Genomic DNA, 19,787 nt, shown 5'->3' on the forward strand with positions numbered 1-19,787 from the left:
GAAAAAAATAAGAAAAACTAGAGAGAAAAAGAAAAAGGGAAGACGCCATGTCATTTATGAATTATATACAACGCAGCAGCCCCCACGCCCTTTTACATCCTGGACATCACGTCCTCTTCCTCTCACGTCCCTCGTCGCGCGTGGCCGCCACGCGCCCCCACCGCCGCCCGCCGTCAACGTGGGGGTGGTCCGCGGCCGGTCCCGCTGCCTCACGCGCCATGACGCGCGTGGGGGTGGTCCTCGGTAGAATTATTATGTCCGTCACTCGCTCGCCAACTTTGTATTATTTCTAGGGGGGTGGCGGGCGGAATTTACCGGTTCGCCCTCGCCCCTCGGCGCGAAATTACGAGGCGGCGCCGCGCGAAACGGGGTTTCCCGTCAGTGGCAGAAACGGGACGGGGGCGATTTTCTTTGTTTTTTTAATTTTCTATTTTATTATGATTATTTTTTTGTATGGGGGAGGGAGGGAAACCGGGCGGGAAAGTCAAAGGTCAACTCTCGACCGGTAGTAGTGCTGATGCCTGGATTCTTCTGAGCCACTGACACCGTCGTCGAAACCACACTGTTTGCATTTTCATTTGATAGACAATCATATCGGCTTCACATCATCAAAATTTATATATCTTATCCAAGCTCGGAAAAAAAATATTCTTTTTACATGGTTGGCGTGCGAAATAAAATAAAAAAATAGAAATCATTACGCAAACCAAGCGGATGTATTTTTTTTTTTTTTAGAGTCAAGTGGATCTCTAGAAGACATCGTCGAGTCGATTCATCATCTTATCCGGGCGGGTTCAATGACGTCTCCACCAGCGGACGAGCACGTACGGACGATCCTACGTCAGGTCAAACAAGCAAAATCCGATTTGGCTGCTTTGAAGGGACGAAGCTGGATTGGCATGGACGTGGGTTTTGTTGGGGAGTTCGAGATGGTGGCGGCCGAGGTCGTGGCAGGAAATTCAAAAACGGCGACTTTGTCGGCGAAGACGGTGGGGATTCGCTGGTTGACCGCGTCGGGGCGGGCGCCTGGACATTCTCTGCAAGCAGCCATTATGAACCCCAAGCTCGACTCCCGCTTTTATTCATTTATTTAACCTGTAGCGTTTTTCATGGGTTCTCGTGCGAGCTTGTCTCGCTCTCTCTTTTTTTCTCTCGGGAAAACGTGAAAGTGAATATACCGCTGTACCGTCATGGGTACTGAGAATCCCTTCTCGTTTGACCGCGGCATATTCGATCCGGCCGTGACGGTCCGGGTTTTCCCGAGAATCGTCGAAGCCCAGTCCGCCCAACGAGTCGAGGGCCTCGGCGATTTGAGAAACATTTCATGGGCAGGCCCGATCCTAGGAGAGGATCCTTGGGTCCGAGAATCCTCCGTGACGAGGGGACGTTCTTTCCAAGTGGACGGGAAGAGCACGTCGATTTCGTCTACGGCGGCGAAGGCCTGGGTGGAACTGATTCTCGTGCCGATGACCGTACGCGGGGCAGCGTATAAAGCAGCACGGACGTAGCTTTTTGACGCAGTACGCAGTCGACGACGTTAAGGGTAAAAGGATGGGCGTGTTAGCGCTGTAATAAATGGTTCGTGCGAGGGGGAGGGGGGCGATGCACGTGGTGGAGATGAAGTGAGCAAGTGGGGGGTGGGACCGTGCACGCTCGAAACTGTGTGCAGATGATAGAGGGAGTCCTCGTTGTCTATGCGGTCGCAACAAGTATAATTCAGCAGGAGAGAGAGAGAGAATGGACGTATCCATGTCGCTTTCTGGTCAAAAAAAGGAAACCAGTTGGAGACAGCTTGCCCCCCCTTCCCCATCTCGCCAGAGAAAGAAAAAAAGAGCACCCCTTCTTCCCCTTGTTCTCCCCTTTGATCTCCTCCTAGAACTCCCCTTCTCTCTCTCTCTCTCTCTCTCTCTCCATTCCATCCTCCGTTCGATTCCTCGACTTCCCTCCAATCATTGACGCTTCATCGACGGCTGCTGTTCGCGGTTGGATGCCACATGTTCGTTTAATCACTTGTATCTGCCCAACTAATGAGTTGCTCAAACCATGAGCGTGTCCGTGGTTTTCGTTCGAGAGTTGGGCTCAAACCACCGGATTTGCATATACTCTCAGGTCATCACCAAAAGCATAGACGTTGGGTAATACCGACACTCATGAATAGTTGAGCATTCAAAGAGCCCTGACAATTTAAGGATGCGCGATTCCAAATTTCATACAGAAAACTTGAAATCGATCAATTAGAACAAGTTCTTTATTTTTGGAATTTATAATCTACCCTAATTCTATAATCTATTAATCACAACTTATATTTACACACACACAAAATATGAAACATAAACAAGGTAAAAGTTCCAATCATAAAAAAAAGGATTATACATTCACCATTGGAATAGACCAACAAAAACATAAACACTTGTTCTTTGATTTCAAGTTTCAAGTTTGTTTTAAGTTATTTACCTGTTAAAACAGGTTAACGAATTTTTGGAACCTAAAGTTGAAATCTACCCTATATATTTTGAAATCTAGAACAAAAAAAAAAAAAAAAAAAAAGCTCCCACCAATCTGATTTTCCAATATTCTATCATAGGACCTTGTTTCCCCCTACCCTACTAGACACACCTCGTCGATATACAAATAGATGCGGATGATTACTGTCTTGAGAATACATTACTTTTTGGTAATCAAATCGAGCAGCCAAACAAAATCATCAATAACAGAGACGACGAGACTGAACTTAAGGTGGGGTATATTATCTGGTAGGGGCTACCAGGCACGTGCCCGTCTGCAGCCTTTGCACTGTCCCCCTTTAAACAAAAAAGAAAAGAGAAGGCCTATCCATCTTCCTTCCACATCCCGAAATTACCCTTCCAGCACGACCTTTTTGCCGGATTGCCCCTCCGTCGTCGTCTTTCCATTTTGGATCCGGCTGCTGATCTTTCGGGGGCGGGTGGGCCAAAGCCCACTGTTTTCTCCATCTCGCTGGCAATAGATGATTTTTTTTTTTTTTCCTGACCAACGAGGATGTAGTAATGCTCCCAACCATGTCATTTCGTTTGTCAAATCTTCATGGGCGGGCCCCCAAAAAAATAGAAAATTTCCCGATCCCTCGTCTGGCTTATGATCTTCATCTCTACAAGTAAAATACTCGTACTTTTACGCAAAGTACAGTACAGTCCATTACACTTGGGGAAAAGTACTTCGATCATGGACTTATTTCATGTCCTTGTCAAAGCCAGCTAATGATGTAACAGGCCAGAAATCATTGATGTGCTGAATATATGATTTGGTCCATCACATATTCACATATACAAGTATAATATTCCTATAATTTTTGTGAGATTATTTCTGGATTAATTCGCAAAATTACACGACACCAATTCTGCCCGAACAATACTGAAATGCCTAGGTGAGTTAGGAAAAGTCGAACATGCCGAATATATAATGTCATCGGCAGCACAGTTCAAAGTGCCATACGAATGGCACTCAAGTCACACAAGAACTAAATAGGATCCTAGACAAAACAAGCCATTACCAAGAAAGATAAATTCCAGTCAAGATAGATACAGCTCCATAACTCAACCTGTTACGTCTTCTGCAGAACAGCAACTCCAGAACAGCAACTCGAAAAGATTTAACTTGTGCTCGGTAGGATGTCCAATACCAAGTAATGCAACTATTAACACTTCTGTTGCTTAGAAAAAACCACGACCACACTGCTGCACATTTCGCTAAAGAATTCCTAGTATGTGTGAACGCATAAAAAAAGAGAAAGCTATACACCGGAAGAAATCGCAATCAGGAGCTTTAGTGAGACTTCAATGACATTACTTTGATTTTTTTTTTGACAGACAATTCTCTGTGTTTTTACAACCCTCATCCCACAGGAACAACGTTAACATGAGATCGGTGCATTAAAGTTAACCCACCCTCTAACTTAGGGAAACTGGTCAGATGCATATAGAAATGATGCTTTAACCACAATATGAAGTGAAATGCTCTTTTCCTTCAAACATCACTGAATCTATATAAAAAGTCCAGCCCATCTAACTGACAAAAAAATAACTGATGAACCTCCTCTCCTGCATCCATAGCAACCAAAAGAGCAAGAAAGTCATGCTTACCACGGAACCAAGCTCATCACAGCATATCTTCATGATACAAATGTAGCCCAAGGCCAAAGCGTGCACAAGCTCGACGAAAAGCCATAGCTTCTGCCTTTTGCACTGGATCTCCATAGCCAGCACCGTCCACCGAAGCAGTACCAATTGACTCCCTGTACGTCTGTCATTATAAAGGAAAAGGAGAGAAAAAGAAAGAAAATAAAAGTCAGCTTCTTCCTCTCTCACATGCCATCTGCATCCACATTCTTGATAGAGTCCATCAAATCGAGGCATCAACATAGATAGGAATCTGTCAACTGCTTTCTAGAAAATATTTAGTAAGACATTTAAAAAGTTCATTTCATCGGCCGAACTTTGCCACCACGATACATGAATGACAGAATGTGGTAATTGTGCACCATATCGCATTACTTAATCACAGTGGCATGGGATGGCCATCCATAAAATATCTCAAGAACGAATATTGCAACTTTTAATATGAAAAATAGAATATTTTATTGAAGATTGAGTTAAAAAAAGTCCTTCCCAGCAGATTCTGCTTACAAGTTCAAACAGACTAAAAGGTTCTATTCAACTAACATGTATGTATGCGAAAAGTAGACATATAAGCACTTTAAAAGTACAAAAAGTGGGATAATTGAATTAGGTAAAATTCTTAGACCCAACATTCACGACCACTAGCTTTATCAAGATACTCCCTGCAGATAACTGTTTAAGCAACAACAAAATCGGCAGCAAGAACTGTCTGTGGGGAGGATATGATGCTTAGCCCTTTGCTTAATGTTAACTTCTAACAAAAGTGTACGTAGAGTTCTTTATTTCCAACAACACCAGATTATGACAGCTAATCACAGTAATGCTATCACACTTCCGGAGCTGATCTCAAATCAATAAGTGCAAACTAAAAAATTGCTAAAATTTTTCATCAAGTTGCACTCAAATATACGTTGCTATATCATAGATCAACAGATTTGCATGAAGTGAATAGTTCAAATTCTCACATATTGAATTTCAGGACATAACAGAACATCCAACTGTAAAACATGAAAGGTGTGATGAGTTCAAACAAAGACAGTTTAAGAGAGCAAACACCCTCATATAGTACGTTTACTTCACACCCTGAGCCAAGATTAGTCCGGTGTATTGAAAGGATCAGAAGATAAAGTTTCATCACAATTAATGTAACATAAATCAAATTCCACTGAGTTTGCTCTTTGATCAAGGACTAAACTGGATAGGCACTTGCAAGTGGTGCCAATAATTCCTCTCCAGTTTCAGGAGAGATCTGTAATTTTATCCAAAGAAAGTTCTGTTTCATTATCTGCACCATACTCTTTATCATCATTACATGCACCAGGCATTGACCCTTTTCTTCCAAGTGAATCAAACCCCAACCTTTGTCCCTCATAAATAGAATTAGGCATTCTCGAAGCATCCTATTTGGAGCTATCTGATACGAAGAAACTTTTATGTATCCACGCAATTTACTTCAGTAGTTGTGAGCCAATTAATCATACAATGGTTTCTAACATTTCCAGCATGAATGGCATGAGACTTTACCTAGAATTGGCAATTATATATCAACATTTACAAGTCCAGCAACTATTCTATTTGAGAAGCCAGTTTCTTACCACATCTAACTTGAATAGTTCAAGTTCATCCACAAAGAAATGCGAAATTAATCAGATCAAACAACCAGTTTTCTCCCCCTCACTGGGTAATTATATAACCACAAAGCCACAAATTGGTGGAAAGTGCCAGTATTACAGATTTACTATACTCTGAAGACATAAGTTACTTTGATCCAACTACCCCATCTCAAACCTTCTTCACATAGATCGAAATTCCTTCACTCATGTTGGAACATTGTTCGCAGTGATACTTTGGTCATATTTTTTGGAGTTTCTCTGTCGAGGGAAGCTTTGAGGAGTTTAGCTTTTACCCACTAAAAACTTGCTGCAAATCCAAGATACTATTGGACAGTATATAATATCATGTCAGCGGGATGAAACAAGGGGTAAAAATTATGCACTAAAAAGATTTAGAAGTCAAGAGCGCTTGTTGCTTGTTGCAAATGTGGAAATGGGAGGATATGGATATGGAATACCACTTTAGTAAAGGAAGAAGAATGACTGAACCCATGATGAGAAATGAACGTAACAACCAATAAAGCGGTACATAGGCCTATTTTGCTGAACAATGGCAAGATGGAGAAGTAACTGTCACAACACAAGCGAAATGAAAGAAATTGGTCTTTTGAGCAACTGCAAAATGCCAATTAAATTTAAGAGACAATTAAGCAAAAGTGCGACGAGAGTGGCTACATTGCATAGGTTAGAATCGATCATGAAAAGAAATTTGGGCAGAAGCATTGGCATTCAAGAAAGACAGAAATAGAACTAAAAGTTAAAAAAAAAAGAACTTGAAGGAGCCCAGTGGAGGATAATATGAGAAGCAAGTAACCTGGTTAAGGTGGTTTGCCCACTTGTACTGATGACCAGGAGAAATTTCAAGTCAGGAAATTTGATTTTTTGAAAGGAGAGAACACCAAAAAGAAAAGGGTACCGAAGACAAAATATAAATACACAAAACCGTAAAGTACCTTGATTTGATAGAACTTCCAAGGATAATGGCACTTAAAATGGTACAACAGCATAAGAGTATCTATGTATGACTGACACTACTCAATGAGCAAAGGCTCTATTATTATTGTTGTTACTATTGAGAAATGTCCCAAAAATTTCCATTGAATGTGGACTACTATAGATTGTACTTGCTGAGATGAGATTAACTCAGCCATAATATAAATATTTGAACTGAAAAGAAGTGTTCAAATAGCGATATACAAGCTACAAGTGATGGGTGGTGGAACAGATTCTGCTAAGGAAGAAGAAAGATTTAGCTGAAAATTATCAGTCTAGGACATGACGTGAGAATCCAAAGATACTCAATTTTGAAAGTAATGTTGTATCTGTGCAGCACTAGCGCTAGCTTCTAGAAATATATATGCACAAGGCATGGGTAGAGAAACTAAACGGAGTGAAGTCACACAAGAGAGCACATCTACGCACCTCGGTTACATTTCCCTAAGGTTATAAACAATCTTAGAATGTGGTAGATCTGATCGCTCTGGTAAATCAATGAGATATGTGGTAAATCCAACACAAAAGATCAAGTAGACACATTTTAGGCAAGTGCACTATAGAAACATGACAAACAACGGATAAAAACTACTTGCAAAGGTCATTGCTTTATTGCCATATATGTGAAATGTTTCAGGAAGTGGCAAAACTACCTCTGCATCGGTCCCGTAGAGCGTCACACGGTAAACAACAGACACGGTCTTGCCATCAGCTGAATAACTGATGCTCCAAACCTCACCAGACCACCCCGCAACATGAACGTTCCAGATAAAAAGTAGGAAAGTTTAAAACTTTGATCTGCAACGCTCGCCTAAAAAAGAGAGGGAGATTGAAATGACAGGTCTTCCACTTACCCGGTGCATGTAAGTTCATGATTCTATTGACTATGTGCCTGCAAAGAAACGCAAAGGACAAAGAGACCACTAAGAATCCCGAAATCAAATCGATTCAGTTGCCAAGGCGACAAATGTCAGAGACTCGAACCATACCATTCAAAACCGGTTGGGAAAAAAAAGGAGCTTTTCCGGCTGCAAACTCAGAAATCACAAGGAAAACAAGAACCCAATTCTCATATCGGCAAAGAGAGAGAGAGAGACCAAGGGATGTATTTGATGCAGGACCCATATTCGATGCGGTCTTTGACGAGTGAATCACCGACTCGCTTGTTGAGTTCTTTGAGTATCTCGGAGAGGGGCCTGCTGATGCCGGAGGTGGGTACGGCGTCGTCGAACTTTTTGGCTTTCTCGGTCTCAGCCTCTCTGCCTCGGGTAGAAGAAGGCGAAGACTTGAACTCGAATGAATGTGCGAACACAAGCTCCAAGTTGCCGGGGGAGGAGGAGGGGTTTCGAGGGAGAAGAGGAAGGAAGTGAGCTTCTGAGGGATCTCATCACAAAACCGGCCATATTCAGTCGCATATACAGAAAGAGAGAGAGAGCTCTTTCCGAGGTTTACGCCATGGCTGAATCACTAGGTGGGCGTTGACTCTTTAAAACTGTCCGAAAATGAAATAAGGACAAGACTGTATTAGGTGCGCTCATGCTACGTAGGATGATATAACAAATTTTATACCAACCGACGTGTGGCAAATCCGGGCCCATCTATTAGTTGAACCGTGAAAATTTCTATTCTCCACTCTCTCCATTAACTCCTCCCTCACCTTTAGAATTATTTAATAACGCTTCTATTTCGAGAAATAATATTTTTTAATAATATTCCTTTTTTATTTCTATTATTTTGAATAATTTCCGAAGAAAAAATGTATTTAATAATTATATAAAAATTTATTCTCGAAATGGAAAAATAATAAGAATATATTCGATAAGATTCACAAAATTTTTATTTCTTTTGATTTTTAAAGATTTTTCTTTTTTCTTTTCTCAGAGAGAGAGCTCTTTCCGAGGTTTACGCCATGGCTGAATCACTTGGAGGGCGTTGACTCTTTAAAACTGTCTAAAAATGAAATGAGGACAAAACTGTGGTAGGTGCATTTTAATGCTACATAGAATGATATAATAAATTATACACGATATGTGGCAAATCTGGACCCACCTGTTAGGCTGTTAGTTGAATCATGAAAATTTCTGCTCCCCACTCTCTCCGTTACGGAGAACTCTCATCGCTTACTTGGCAATTCGTTTGTAATACTTTTATTTCATGAAATAATTTCTTTTTAAAACTAATCTTTTTCCTATTATTATTTCCGAATAATTTTTGAAAAAAAAAAAACTTATTTTTTAATTATATAAAATTTTTATTCTCGAAATAGAAAAAGAATATGAATATATTTAATACAATCAACAAAATTTCTATTTCTTTGAATTTTTTAAGATTTTTTCTTCTTTTTTTCTTTTCTTATTCTTCCTTGTCGGCCACTTGGTGACCTTCGCCCGCCAACCAACAACCTATTGCCGCTTGTTGCCCGCCGGTCGATTGGTGACAATCGATGGCTAGCAATGGATCGACGGGCAACAAGCGACAATCGACTATCGATCGACAAGTGGAGGAGAGCAGTGACGATGGGCAACTGATGGTGAAGGGTGGTGAAAGTGGTCGATCCACAAGCGGCGAGTGACAACAGTCTACCAGTGGTCGACGGGCAGCAGTCGGCGGTCAACCAGCATGTGGCTGCAACGGTTGGTAATTAGCCAGCAAGTGATAGTCAATCGGCGACGATGGCTAAACAATAAGGGGTAGTAGTGAGGGCAAGGGGTAGTAAGGAAGAAGAAAAAGAAAAATTATTCTAGAAATTGTTCTAAGAAATAAGAAATAAAATATTTTTTTTACTTCTTATTTCTATTTCAAATTTATTTTCCAGCTACTTTTCTATTCCAAGAAATAGAAAAATTAATTGACATTACCAAACGGATTTCTATTCTTTTTTTATTTCAAAAAACAAAAGAACATAAATTGAGAGAAACATAAATATTACCAAATAGTGCCTTAGGGCATGTTTGGTAATGATTTTATTTCGGAGAACAATTTTTTATGAGAAATTTTTTTTTTTTCTGATTTTGTTCTCAGGAACAATTTTTGAATAAAAGAATGCGTTTGGTAACTTCCCAAAATTTCTATTCCCGGGATAGAAATACGTTTGGTAAAACTCTTAGATTTTTTTATTTCTTTTAATTTTTTAATTCTTTTATTTTTTTTTCCTTTTTCCTTTTCTTTTTTTTTTTTATTCTCTTTGGCTGGTCGCCAGGCCACCGGCAAGGCTCGACCTCGCCTTGGCTGAGTAAGGTTAACCTCGTAGAAGAAGAAGAAGAAGAAGCAGAAGAAGTAGAAGAAGAAGAAGGAGGAGGAGGAGAAGGAGGAGAAGGAGAAGGAAGAAGAAGAAGAAGAAGCAGAAGAAGGAGGAGAAGCAAGAGGAGAAGGAGAAGAAGCAGAAACCAGCCTTACATTTTGAAATCTGAAACCACAAAGATTCTCATCGATCCCATTCCCCAATTCCAAGTTCTACCATAGAACCATGCTTACCCTTACTAGACATCCATCATCGATATATAAGAAAAACCGCATTAGTTACAAATAGATGCGGATGATTAGTCTTGAGAATATATTACTTTTTGGTGCTCAAATCAAACTGCCAGACATATGATCATAAATTACAAAGACAGCAAGGCTGAAGGTGCGGATATTATCTGGTAGGGGCTACCAGGCACGTGCCCATTTGTAGCCTTTGCACTGCCCTCCGTTAAACAAGAGAAGGCCCCGTTCAATTCATCTTTCTCAATAGACTTTGAGGGGGAAAATATGAAGTATTTGGCAAGTATTTCTAGAACCCTATTGACCAAATGCTAGCATTGGAAATATTAAAAGCCTAAAACAGATGGGACCTCCTTTGGGCTTACAGCATTTTGGGAATGCAGGTCTACATTCACTATTCATCTCATGTTCGCTGTTCATTTTCCACGATTTGCACTGAGGAGCTACTAGAGGCCGATGACAATGTTGCCTGAGGGATCATGTGCCACCAACGACAGCCACCTTGGGGTTGCGCGTCCCCAACAATCATTGCTTGAGGTCACACAATCTTAGGTGGTGTCACTTAGGTCACAACCTCAAGCAACATCACTTGAGGTCACCCTAACCTCAAGCCACCTCGCCTAGGTTGTAACATCAAAAAAGGCTATTCCACAATTAAGCTCCACCAAATTTAATTTTGACTTTGAAAAAAAATGCTCTTTCTAAATGAAAGTTTTACCAAATAGCATTTAAACCAAAGATATTTTCTAACATCATAGCATTTCAGAAAATCTCTTTGCCAAAGGTGTTTATACTTTCCGAAGTCATTTCCCTAGAGCCAAACCAATCGGGACAAAAAAAAAGATAGCCCGTCCACCTTCCTTCTACATCCCGAAAATACCCTTCCCGTACGACCCATTTTTACATCTCTGTGGCAATAGATGATTTTTTCTGGCCAACGAGGACGTGGTAATGCTCCCAACTTATGCCATTTCATTTGTGAAATCTTTATGGATGGGTCCCAAAGAAGAAAATTTCCCGATTTTTTCTTCTGGCTTATGTTCTACATCTCTACTACTAAAATACTCGTACTTTTACGTAAACTACAGTACAGTAAGTCCGTATTACGCTTGGGTATAAGTACTAGGATTATGGACTCTTATTTCATGTTGTTGTCGAAGCCAGCCAATGATGCAACAGGCCAGCGATCATTTATGTGCTAAATGCATGATTTGGTCAACACATTCACAGAGACAGGTATAATATCCCTATAATTCTTGCAAGCTTATATCTGGATTAGCCTGCAAAATTGCACGGCACCAGTTCTATCCGAACAGTACCGAAACACCTCGGTGAGTTATGAAAAGTCAAGCATGTCGAATATATAGTGTCACCGGCAGTACGGTTGAAAGTGCCATATTGACATTGTGGCGCTTAAGTCACCCAAGAACTAAATAGGAAGATCCTAGACAAAACAAGCCATTACCAGGTAAAGATAAATTCCAGTCAAGATAGATACAGCTCCATTAACTCAACCTTTTGTGTCCTCTACACGACAGCAACTTGAAAAGATTGATCTTTTGCTCGGTATGATGCCCCACACCACGTAATGCAACCATTAACACTTCTGTTGCTTAGAGAAAGCAACGACCACACTGCTGTACATTTTGCTAAAGAATTCGAGCATGTGCGAGCGCATCAAAAAAAGAAAGAAGAAAAAGAAAGCTATACACCAGAAGAAATCGCAACAGAAGCTTTAGTGAGACTTCAAATGACATTACTTCGATTTTCTTTGACAGACAATTCTCCGTGTTCCTACATCCCTCATCCCACGCGAACATTGTTAACATGACAAAATCTTATATAGAAAGTCCGGCCCATCTAACTGACAAAAATAACTGATGAACCTCCTCTCCTGCATCCAGAGCAACCAAAAGAGTAAGAAAGTCATGCTTACCACAGAACCAAGCTCATCACAGCATATCTTCATGATACAAATGTAGCCCAAGGCCAAAACGCGCACAAGCTCGACGAAAAGCCATAGCTTCTGCCTTTTGCATAGGATCTCCATAACCAGCATCGTCCACTGAAGCAGTACCAATTGACTCCCTGTACATCTGTTGTTACACAAGAAAAAGGAAAGACAAAGGAAGAAGATTAAAGTCAGCTTCTTTCCTCTCTTATGTGCCATCTGCATCCACATTGTCCATCAAAATGAGGCAAAGACACAGATAGGAATCTGTTAACTGCTTTTTGGAAAATATTTATTAAGACATTTCAAAAGTATGTCTCATCAACCGAACTTTGCCACCATGATACATGAATTACATAATGTGGTAATTGTCTGCCATATCGCATTACCTAGCCACAGTGGCATGGTATGGCCACATCTAGAAAATATCTCAAGAGTGAATATTGCAGATTGAGTTACAAAAATTCCTCCCAAGCAGATTCTATTTACAAGTTCAAGCAGACTAAAAGGTTCTATTCAATTAACGTGTATTTATGTGAAAAGTAGACATATAAGCACTTTAGAAGTACAAAAAGTGGTATAATTGAATTAGGTAAAATTCTTAGACCCAACATTCACAACCCACTAGCTTTATCCAGATACTCCGCACAGATAACTGCTTCCTAAACAATAACAATATCAGCAGTGAGAACTATCTGTGGGGTGGATGTGATGCTTAGCCTCTTGCTTTAATGTTAACTTCTAACAAAAGTGTATATAGAGTTCTTTATTACCGAGAAAACCAGATTATGGCAGCTAATCACAGGAATGCTATCATACTTCTGAAGCTGACCTGAAATCACTAAGTTCAAACTAAAATATTACTAGAACTTTTCATCAAGTTGCACTGAAAAAAAACGTCGCTAAATCATAAAACAACAGATTTGCAGGTATTGAATAGTTCAAATTGTCACATATGGAATCACGGAACACAACAGATGATCCAACTGTAAAACATGAAAGGCATGATGTGCTTGAAAAAGACAGCTTAAGAGAGCAAACGCCCTGATATTAGTATGTACACCCTGAGCCAAGATTTGTCTGGTGCATCAAAAGGATCAGAAGAAAAATTTTCACCTTAATTAATGTAACATAAATCAAATTTCACTGACTTTGCTCTTTGATCAAGGACAAACTGGATAGGCACTTGCAAGTGGTGCCAATAATTCCTCTCCAATTTCAGGAGAAATCTGTTATTTTATCCTGAGAAAGTTCTGTTTTGTTTTCTGTATCATAATCTGTCTCATCATTACAAGCACTACACACTTACCCTTGTCTTCCAAGTGAATCGAACCACAACCTTTGTCCCTTATAAATCTACTTCAGTAGTTATGAACCAATTAATCGTACAATGGTTTCCAACATTTCCAGCATGAGTGGCATGAAACTTTACACAGTAATGGGAATTATATATCAACCTATGAAAGTGCAGCACCCATTATTTTCGAGGAGTCATTTACCACATCTAACATGAATAGTTCATGTTCATCCACAAAGAAATGTGAAATCGATCAAATCAAATAGCCGGTTCTCTCCCTCCCAGTGGGTGAATTATCTTGCCATAAAGCCACAAATTGGTGAAAAGTGCTAGTATTAAAGATTTACTTTCCTCTAAAGACACAAGTTAATTTGATCCAACTACCCCATCTGAAACCTTCTTTACTTAGATCAAAATTCCTTCACTCATGTTGGAACATTGACGGCGGTGATATTATGGCCATATTTTAGGAGTTTCACTGTTGAGGAAGCTTTGAGTTTTACTTTTATCCACTAAAAACTTGCTGCACAAATCCAAGATACTATTGCCTAGTTTATGCCTTTCACATATCATATCATGTCACAAGGAAAGGGTAGAAATTATACACTAAAAAGATTTAGAAGTCAGAGAGGCTTGTTGCATACGTGGAAATGGGAGGATATGGAAATGGAATACCACTTTAGTAAAGGAAGAAGAATGACTTAACCAATGATGAGAAATGAAAGAAATTGATCTTTTGAGCGACTGCAAAATGTCACTTTAATTTAAGAGAAGATTAAGCAAAACTGCGATGAGACTGGCTACATTGCATAGGTCAGATTCATCATGAAAAGAAATTTGGGCAGGAGTGTCAGCATTCAAGAAAGACAGAAATAGAAAGGGAAATTAACAAAAGAACTTGTAGGAGTCCAGTGGAGGATAATATGAGAAGTGAGAAACCTGGTTAAGGCGGTTTGCCTGTTTGTAGCAATGACCAGGAGGAATTTCAAGTCTGAAGATATGGGGTTATGAAAGGAGAGAGCATAAAAAAGAAAAGGGTACGGAAGACAAACATACACAAAACCAGAAAAGATTATGATTTGATAGAACTTCCAAGGATAATGGCACTTAAAATGGTACAACAGCATAAGAGTATCTATGTATGACAGACACTACTTATAGAGAAAAGGTTCTATTATTATCGTTGTTATCATTGAGAAATGTCCCAAAGATTTTCATTGGATGTGGACTACTATAGTTGTACTTGCTGAGATGAGACCAACTCAACCATAATATATATATAAACCGAAGAAAAGAGTCCATAAAGCATTATACAAGCTACAAGTGATGGGTGGTGGAACTCATTCTGCTAGGGAAGAAGAAAGATTAACCTGACAATTATCAGTCTAGGACATGACATGAGAATCCAAAGAGACTCATTTTTTAGATAATGCACTAGCACAATAGATGACGACGCCTTCTAGCACTAGCAGTAGCTTCTAGAAATATATAAATGCACAAGGCATGGGTAGAGAAGTCACCCAAGAGACAACATCCACGCACCTCGGTTACATTTCCCCAAGGTCATAAACAATCTCAGAATGTGGTAGATGTGATCGCCTTGGTAAATCAATGTGATATGTGTTGAATCGAACACAAAAAATCGAGTAGACACATTTAAGGCAAGTGCACTATAGAAAAATGGCACACGACAAAGGACAACTTGCAAAGGTCGTCGGCTTATTGCCATATATGCGATGCTTCATGAAGTGGCAAAACTACCTCTGCATCGGTCCCGTAGAGCGTCACACGGTAAACAACAGACACGGTCTTGCCATCAGCTGAATAAGTGATGCTCCGAACCTCGCCAGACCACTCTGCAACACACCATTCCGAATAAAAAGCAGGAAAGTGAGAAACTTTGATACGCAACGCTCGCCTAAAAAAGAGAGGGAGATTGAAAATGACAGGTCTTCCACTTACCCGGTGCATGTAAGTTCATGATTCTATTGACTATGTGCCTGCAAAGAAACGCAAAGGACAAAGAGCCCACTAAGAATCCCGAGAGTCAAATCGATTCAGTTGCCAGGGCGACAAATGTCAGAGACTCGAACCATTCCATTCAAAACCGGTTGGGGAAAAAAAGGATCTTTTCCAGCTCTAAACTCAAAAATCACAAGGAAAACAAGAACCCAATTCCCATATCGGCAAACAGAGAGAGAGAGAGAGAGAGAGAGACCAAGGGATGTATTTGATGGAGGACCCATCTTCGAGGCGGACTTTGACGAGTGAATCGGGGACGCGCTTGTTGAGTTCCTTGAGTATCTCGGAGAGGGGCCTGCTGATTCCGGAAGTGGGTACGGCGTCGTCGTACTCCTCGGCTCTCTCGGTCTCTGCATCTCTGTCTCGGGTAGGAGAAGGCGAAGACTTCGCCGCGAACATGCGGGAACGAGCTCCGAGCTGCAGGGGAAGGAGGAAGGGTTTCGAGGGGGAAGAGGAACGAAGTGAGTTTCTGAGAGATCTCATCACAAAACCGGCCATGTTCAGTCGCTTTCGCAGAGAGAGAGAGAGAGAGAGAGAGAGAGAGGGAGGGAGGGAAAGAAGGAGGGAGGTTTTCCGAGGTTTATGCCATGGCTGAGTGAATTTGGCTCTTTGACTCTTGAAGACTGTCTGAAAATGGAATAAGGACAAGACTGTCCTCCAAGACGTGGGAATGTTTAAATTTATTTTTTAGGAAAATCCACGTCGGGCTCTATAAATTTTTGAAATTCGATTAATATGTACTCTACACAATACTTGCGCATACAATGAAGGCTTAGGTTAAAAAAGAAAAAATAAGGGCTTAGGTGACCAAACCAGAAAAAGAAAATTTCACATTTTGCAAAACTTGATAATCATTGAATTTCTAATTTTACTAAATGATTTATGAGCAAAATTTAAAATAGATGAACCATATCATATAGGATGATTCGTGTTTAATACGATGAACATATTGACATATATCATTGAATCTAGTTAATGTTACGGATGCATGAATAAGAAATATGCGTGAATGGATTGATCTTCAATGTTGTTTACTTTATTACAATTTGCTTCTCATAAAGAGCAATATTTAATTTTGAAATTTGGAAATTCCACCCTTTAATTTCAAAAACCATGTGCAACTTGAGACTTCAATGAATTTAACCCTTACATCTTTTAATTTCTGTAAATTCTTTCCATGAATTTCTTTAATCTTTGTAGCCTCTCCAAACTGTCCATCCCACGCAATAAATTTTTCTGTCGTCAACAGTAAACATGCGTTGATCTAACTAAAGAGGATAAGCGTTCAGTTCGAGATTACACCATAGATTTGCACATATACTTGGTAAAATCTAAAAAGAACAAACACAAGCAGAACCCAGAAAGCCAAATGAGCTGAGCTAGAGCTGAGCCATTTGCTGGATGTTGATCGGGTAACAGTCCGACTGCGGACCATAGAAAGCCCTCTGGACGAGAACCGAATTAGCGGCCTGCGTCAGGTGATACGCGTCCCAGAACACGTGTTGGTTCGTGTCGGCGCACGGCGTTAGGAATGGAGCGCACGTTATCTCGCCTTGGTTCCTTCCTATTCCACAGCATGCCTTGTCCACGACACTGAACCCTGTGCATTCGCAGACATTCCCGTTAAGGATCAGTCGGTCTAATGATGAAGACGGTGCTGGTTCAGGAAAACCACGAGGGTTTCTCAATGGGTTTTACCGTATGCAGCCGGATTGTTTAGGATGTCACCCATGGCGCCATAGGTGTTTCCGTATAAAAAGATTGAGCCCGGGTGGTTGCTGTTCAGCTGCTGCACGAGCGACCTGAGCCCCTCGTTGAAGGTCCCGAGCATCTGGTTTACTGAGTCGACGCATCGGTCTGGGGGGGATCGGCCGCTGGCCCTCTGGTTTGGGATGCAGCCGAGCGGTGCGATTCCTGCTAGAAGAACTTCCTCAGTCCTAGACTGTTCAGTGCCTGCGAGAATTAGGAACATCAAAGACTTGCTATGTAACTTCTCATCGAACATCCTGATGGAAAACCAAACAAGAAAATTAAAACAAAATTACCAGAATCTGTCGAGCGTAGCGGTTGAGAAGGAGGTTCCCATAGGCCTGGGGAGTGTAAATGTAGCTGGAAGAGTACATAGAAGGCATGAGGTAGTTGTTGATGTAGTCGTTGCTGCCAATGACCATGACGGCGATGGATTTCTCGAGGTATTGGCTCAAAGCCGTTCCACTCAGCATTGTTCTCACTTGATTCAGGGTGTTCTCAAAGTTCAGAACTTGCTGGCTCAGGCTGTACCTTTCTCCCTACATTTTGCATGCGAAAAGAAACCGATTCAGTCAAACGAAGTACATCCACTGAAATGGAAGAGTTTTCTCCTGCATTCATGATGAAGATGGAAGCATATCTCCAAGGCACATCAACAAGTCTGAACCATTTATGTTACGTTGGCAGGCTAGTTAATATTTCTCCAAATTTCTCGTTTTTCTGTCCAAAGTGGAATGATAGCTGAGTAGAATCCCTGTGAACTCCCTAAGAATCTCGACATAAATGGTCATGATACACGAAAGCCGTCACGAGATGGACCGCTGGGCCTAATAAGTATAACCCCCCCGGGGCAGGGGCGTCTCTTTCTTTGCACTGGCAATCAGCATATAGGTCCTGTATTTGCTAGAGATCTCTGTTTATTCTATTGTTTTACAGACGATACCGCGCATTTAAAGTTCAAAGATGGAAATTTTGTTACGTAGTGTCGGCCTGACTCATCGAGTATGCCCCCAGCCGCAGATGCATAATTTACTCCCCCTAGGACTTTTGCTCCAGTTGTGGACGGATTGGCATAAGCCGGAGGACTCGGCAAACCCAGCAGGTCTCCTGTCGAATAAGACTCGGATTAAAGACGAAACTAAATATATGAATCTGTCTCGACCAAGAAAAGGCATATGATTCGTTAGACTTAATTGTTCTCTGTTTCTGGATGCGATGCATTTCAAAATATATCGATTGATCTGTACAAGCACACAGTCAAGAGAGATGTAGAGAGAGGTTTTACCAAGCATGTCGGCGATGTTCTTCCCGTTACAAAATCTACCAGAAGGTCCAGTAGGGTAGTCAATACCATAAGGAGGGTAATTGCATTTGGCATAGGAGTTGAGGTAATTATTGTTCCCGACATCGACTATCGAGTCTCCAAAGACAAACATCGCTGGTACTTGCTGTGATCCTAGAGCCACGTTGGCGCACTGCACGACTGAAATCATCAGTAGCACAGCAACGAGCCATGGTCTCTCACTGAACCCTATCATATTTCTCTTTCCTTGCTATGAAAGCTGTGATGTTTGAGGCACTTTTAAAGATGAAAACCAGAGATGATGATGATGAAGAACAGAAGATAAGAATTGCACCATTTATTGAGCACCATAACGGCTGTGCTTGTAGCATGTCTTTTGGTGTGAGCAAGCCATGTAATGTTGCTTTTGGTCACGTCTTTTGTGCAGGATTTGGGCTGCACCTTCCTCGACGGCCGTTTGTCCTGGTCCTTTCTTCTTAATTACAATGCTCATCAGCAACCTTGGTTTCTTTCATTTTCTGTGTCCTATACCAGATATAGGAGTGAACGTTGATTAAGATACAAGAATACAAACCGAAACTTGTTGGCTAAGTCGGTCAAGGGGTTGGACAATTTCCACTTAAAAAATGGTGGTCACCTGATCAAATCCCACAAACCGCACGACGATGACTTTGGGTCAAGTCCACCTGCACATGCTAAAGACCTCAACTTAACCGGCTCGTAAACCCTTGCAAGGTGTTTCACGAGTCTTCAAGTGGCGGGGTTTCCAGATCAGTATCTCTAGATTAACGAACAAAAGATCAAATTGACACAAATCGGCATGTTCTTTTCACAGCTTTACACTTACGAATAAAATGGGCAAGCACCCAACGTAGAGATTCGTGTCCTCAGAACTTTAGATTATGTTGGGTTGTCTTTCCTTTTCCTTCATGTAATAGATCATATCAGGGCCTAATCTGGTGGAGTGCTGGGCTTAAAAATCCTTGCCCAAGCCTCCCGATGATGTTAAATCTTTTTCTTGTTTTTTTCCTTAAAATGATAGGCTTGAGCAAGCCGAAGCTAGGTGGAAACTGCTCTTTCAAGGCTGAAGTTTGTGCTCTGGACCTGTGGTTGATCAGGCCATGGGCATGTCTATTCGAGGAGGGAGATGCGCTCACTGGTAAGAAAGTCTACCGTATAATCCATGACTTACTCGCAAATAGGCAGCCTCTTGATTGTTTTT

The 19,787-nt window shown here is 41.0% G+C and overlaps 2 protein-coding genes across 2 annotated transcripts; both read right to left on the minus strand.

The window, feature by feature from the left end:
* Positions 1-11,722: 11,722 nt before the first annotated feature.
* LOC104450743 (DNA repair RAD52-like protein 1, mitochondrial) lies at positions 11,723-16,125 on the minus strand. Its single transcript, XM_010065425.3, has 4 exons — positions 15,710-16,125; positions 15,454-15,491; positions 15,253-15,347; positions 11,723-12,339 (listed from the first exon to the last, which is right to left on the minus strand). Exons 1-4 carry the CDS (start codon positions 16,009-16,011, stop codon positions 12,196-12,198), a joined length of 579 nt encoding a protein of 192 aa, XP_010063727.1. The 5' UTR covers positions 16,012-16,125; the 3' UTR covers positions 11,723-12,195.
* Positions 16,126-16,821: 696 nt separating this feature from the next.
* Positions 16,822-18,854, minus strand: LOC104452280 (GDSL esterase/lipase At1g71250). Its single transcript, XM_010066771.3, is given in 6 exon segments — positions 16,822-17,113; positions 17,212-17,436; positions 17,439-17,466; positions 17,559-17,801; positions 18,242-18,369; positions 18,548-18,854. Coding segments are annotated over 6 exon segments (1,098 nt in total). The 5' UTR covers positions 18,801-18,854; the 3' UTR covers positions 16,822-16,892.
* Positions 18,855-19,787: the final 933 nt, after the last annotated feature.

The sequence above is a fragment of the Eucalyptus grandis genome, chromosome 6, assembly GCF_016545825.1.
Source record: "Eucalyptus grandis isolate ANBG69807.140 chromosome 6, ASM1654582v1, whole genome shotgun sequence".
Lineage (NCBI taxonomy): Eukaryota > Viridiplantae > Streptophyta > Magnoliopsida > Myrtales > Myrtaceae > Eucalyptus > Eucalyptus grandis.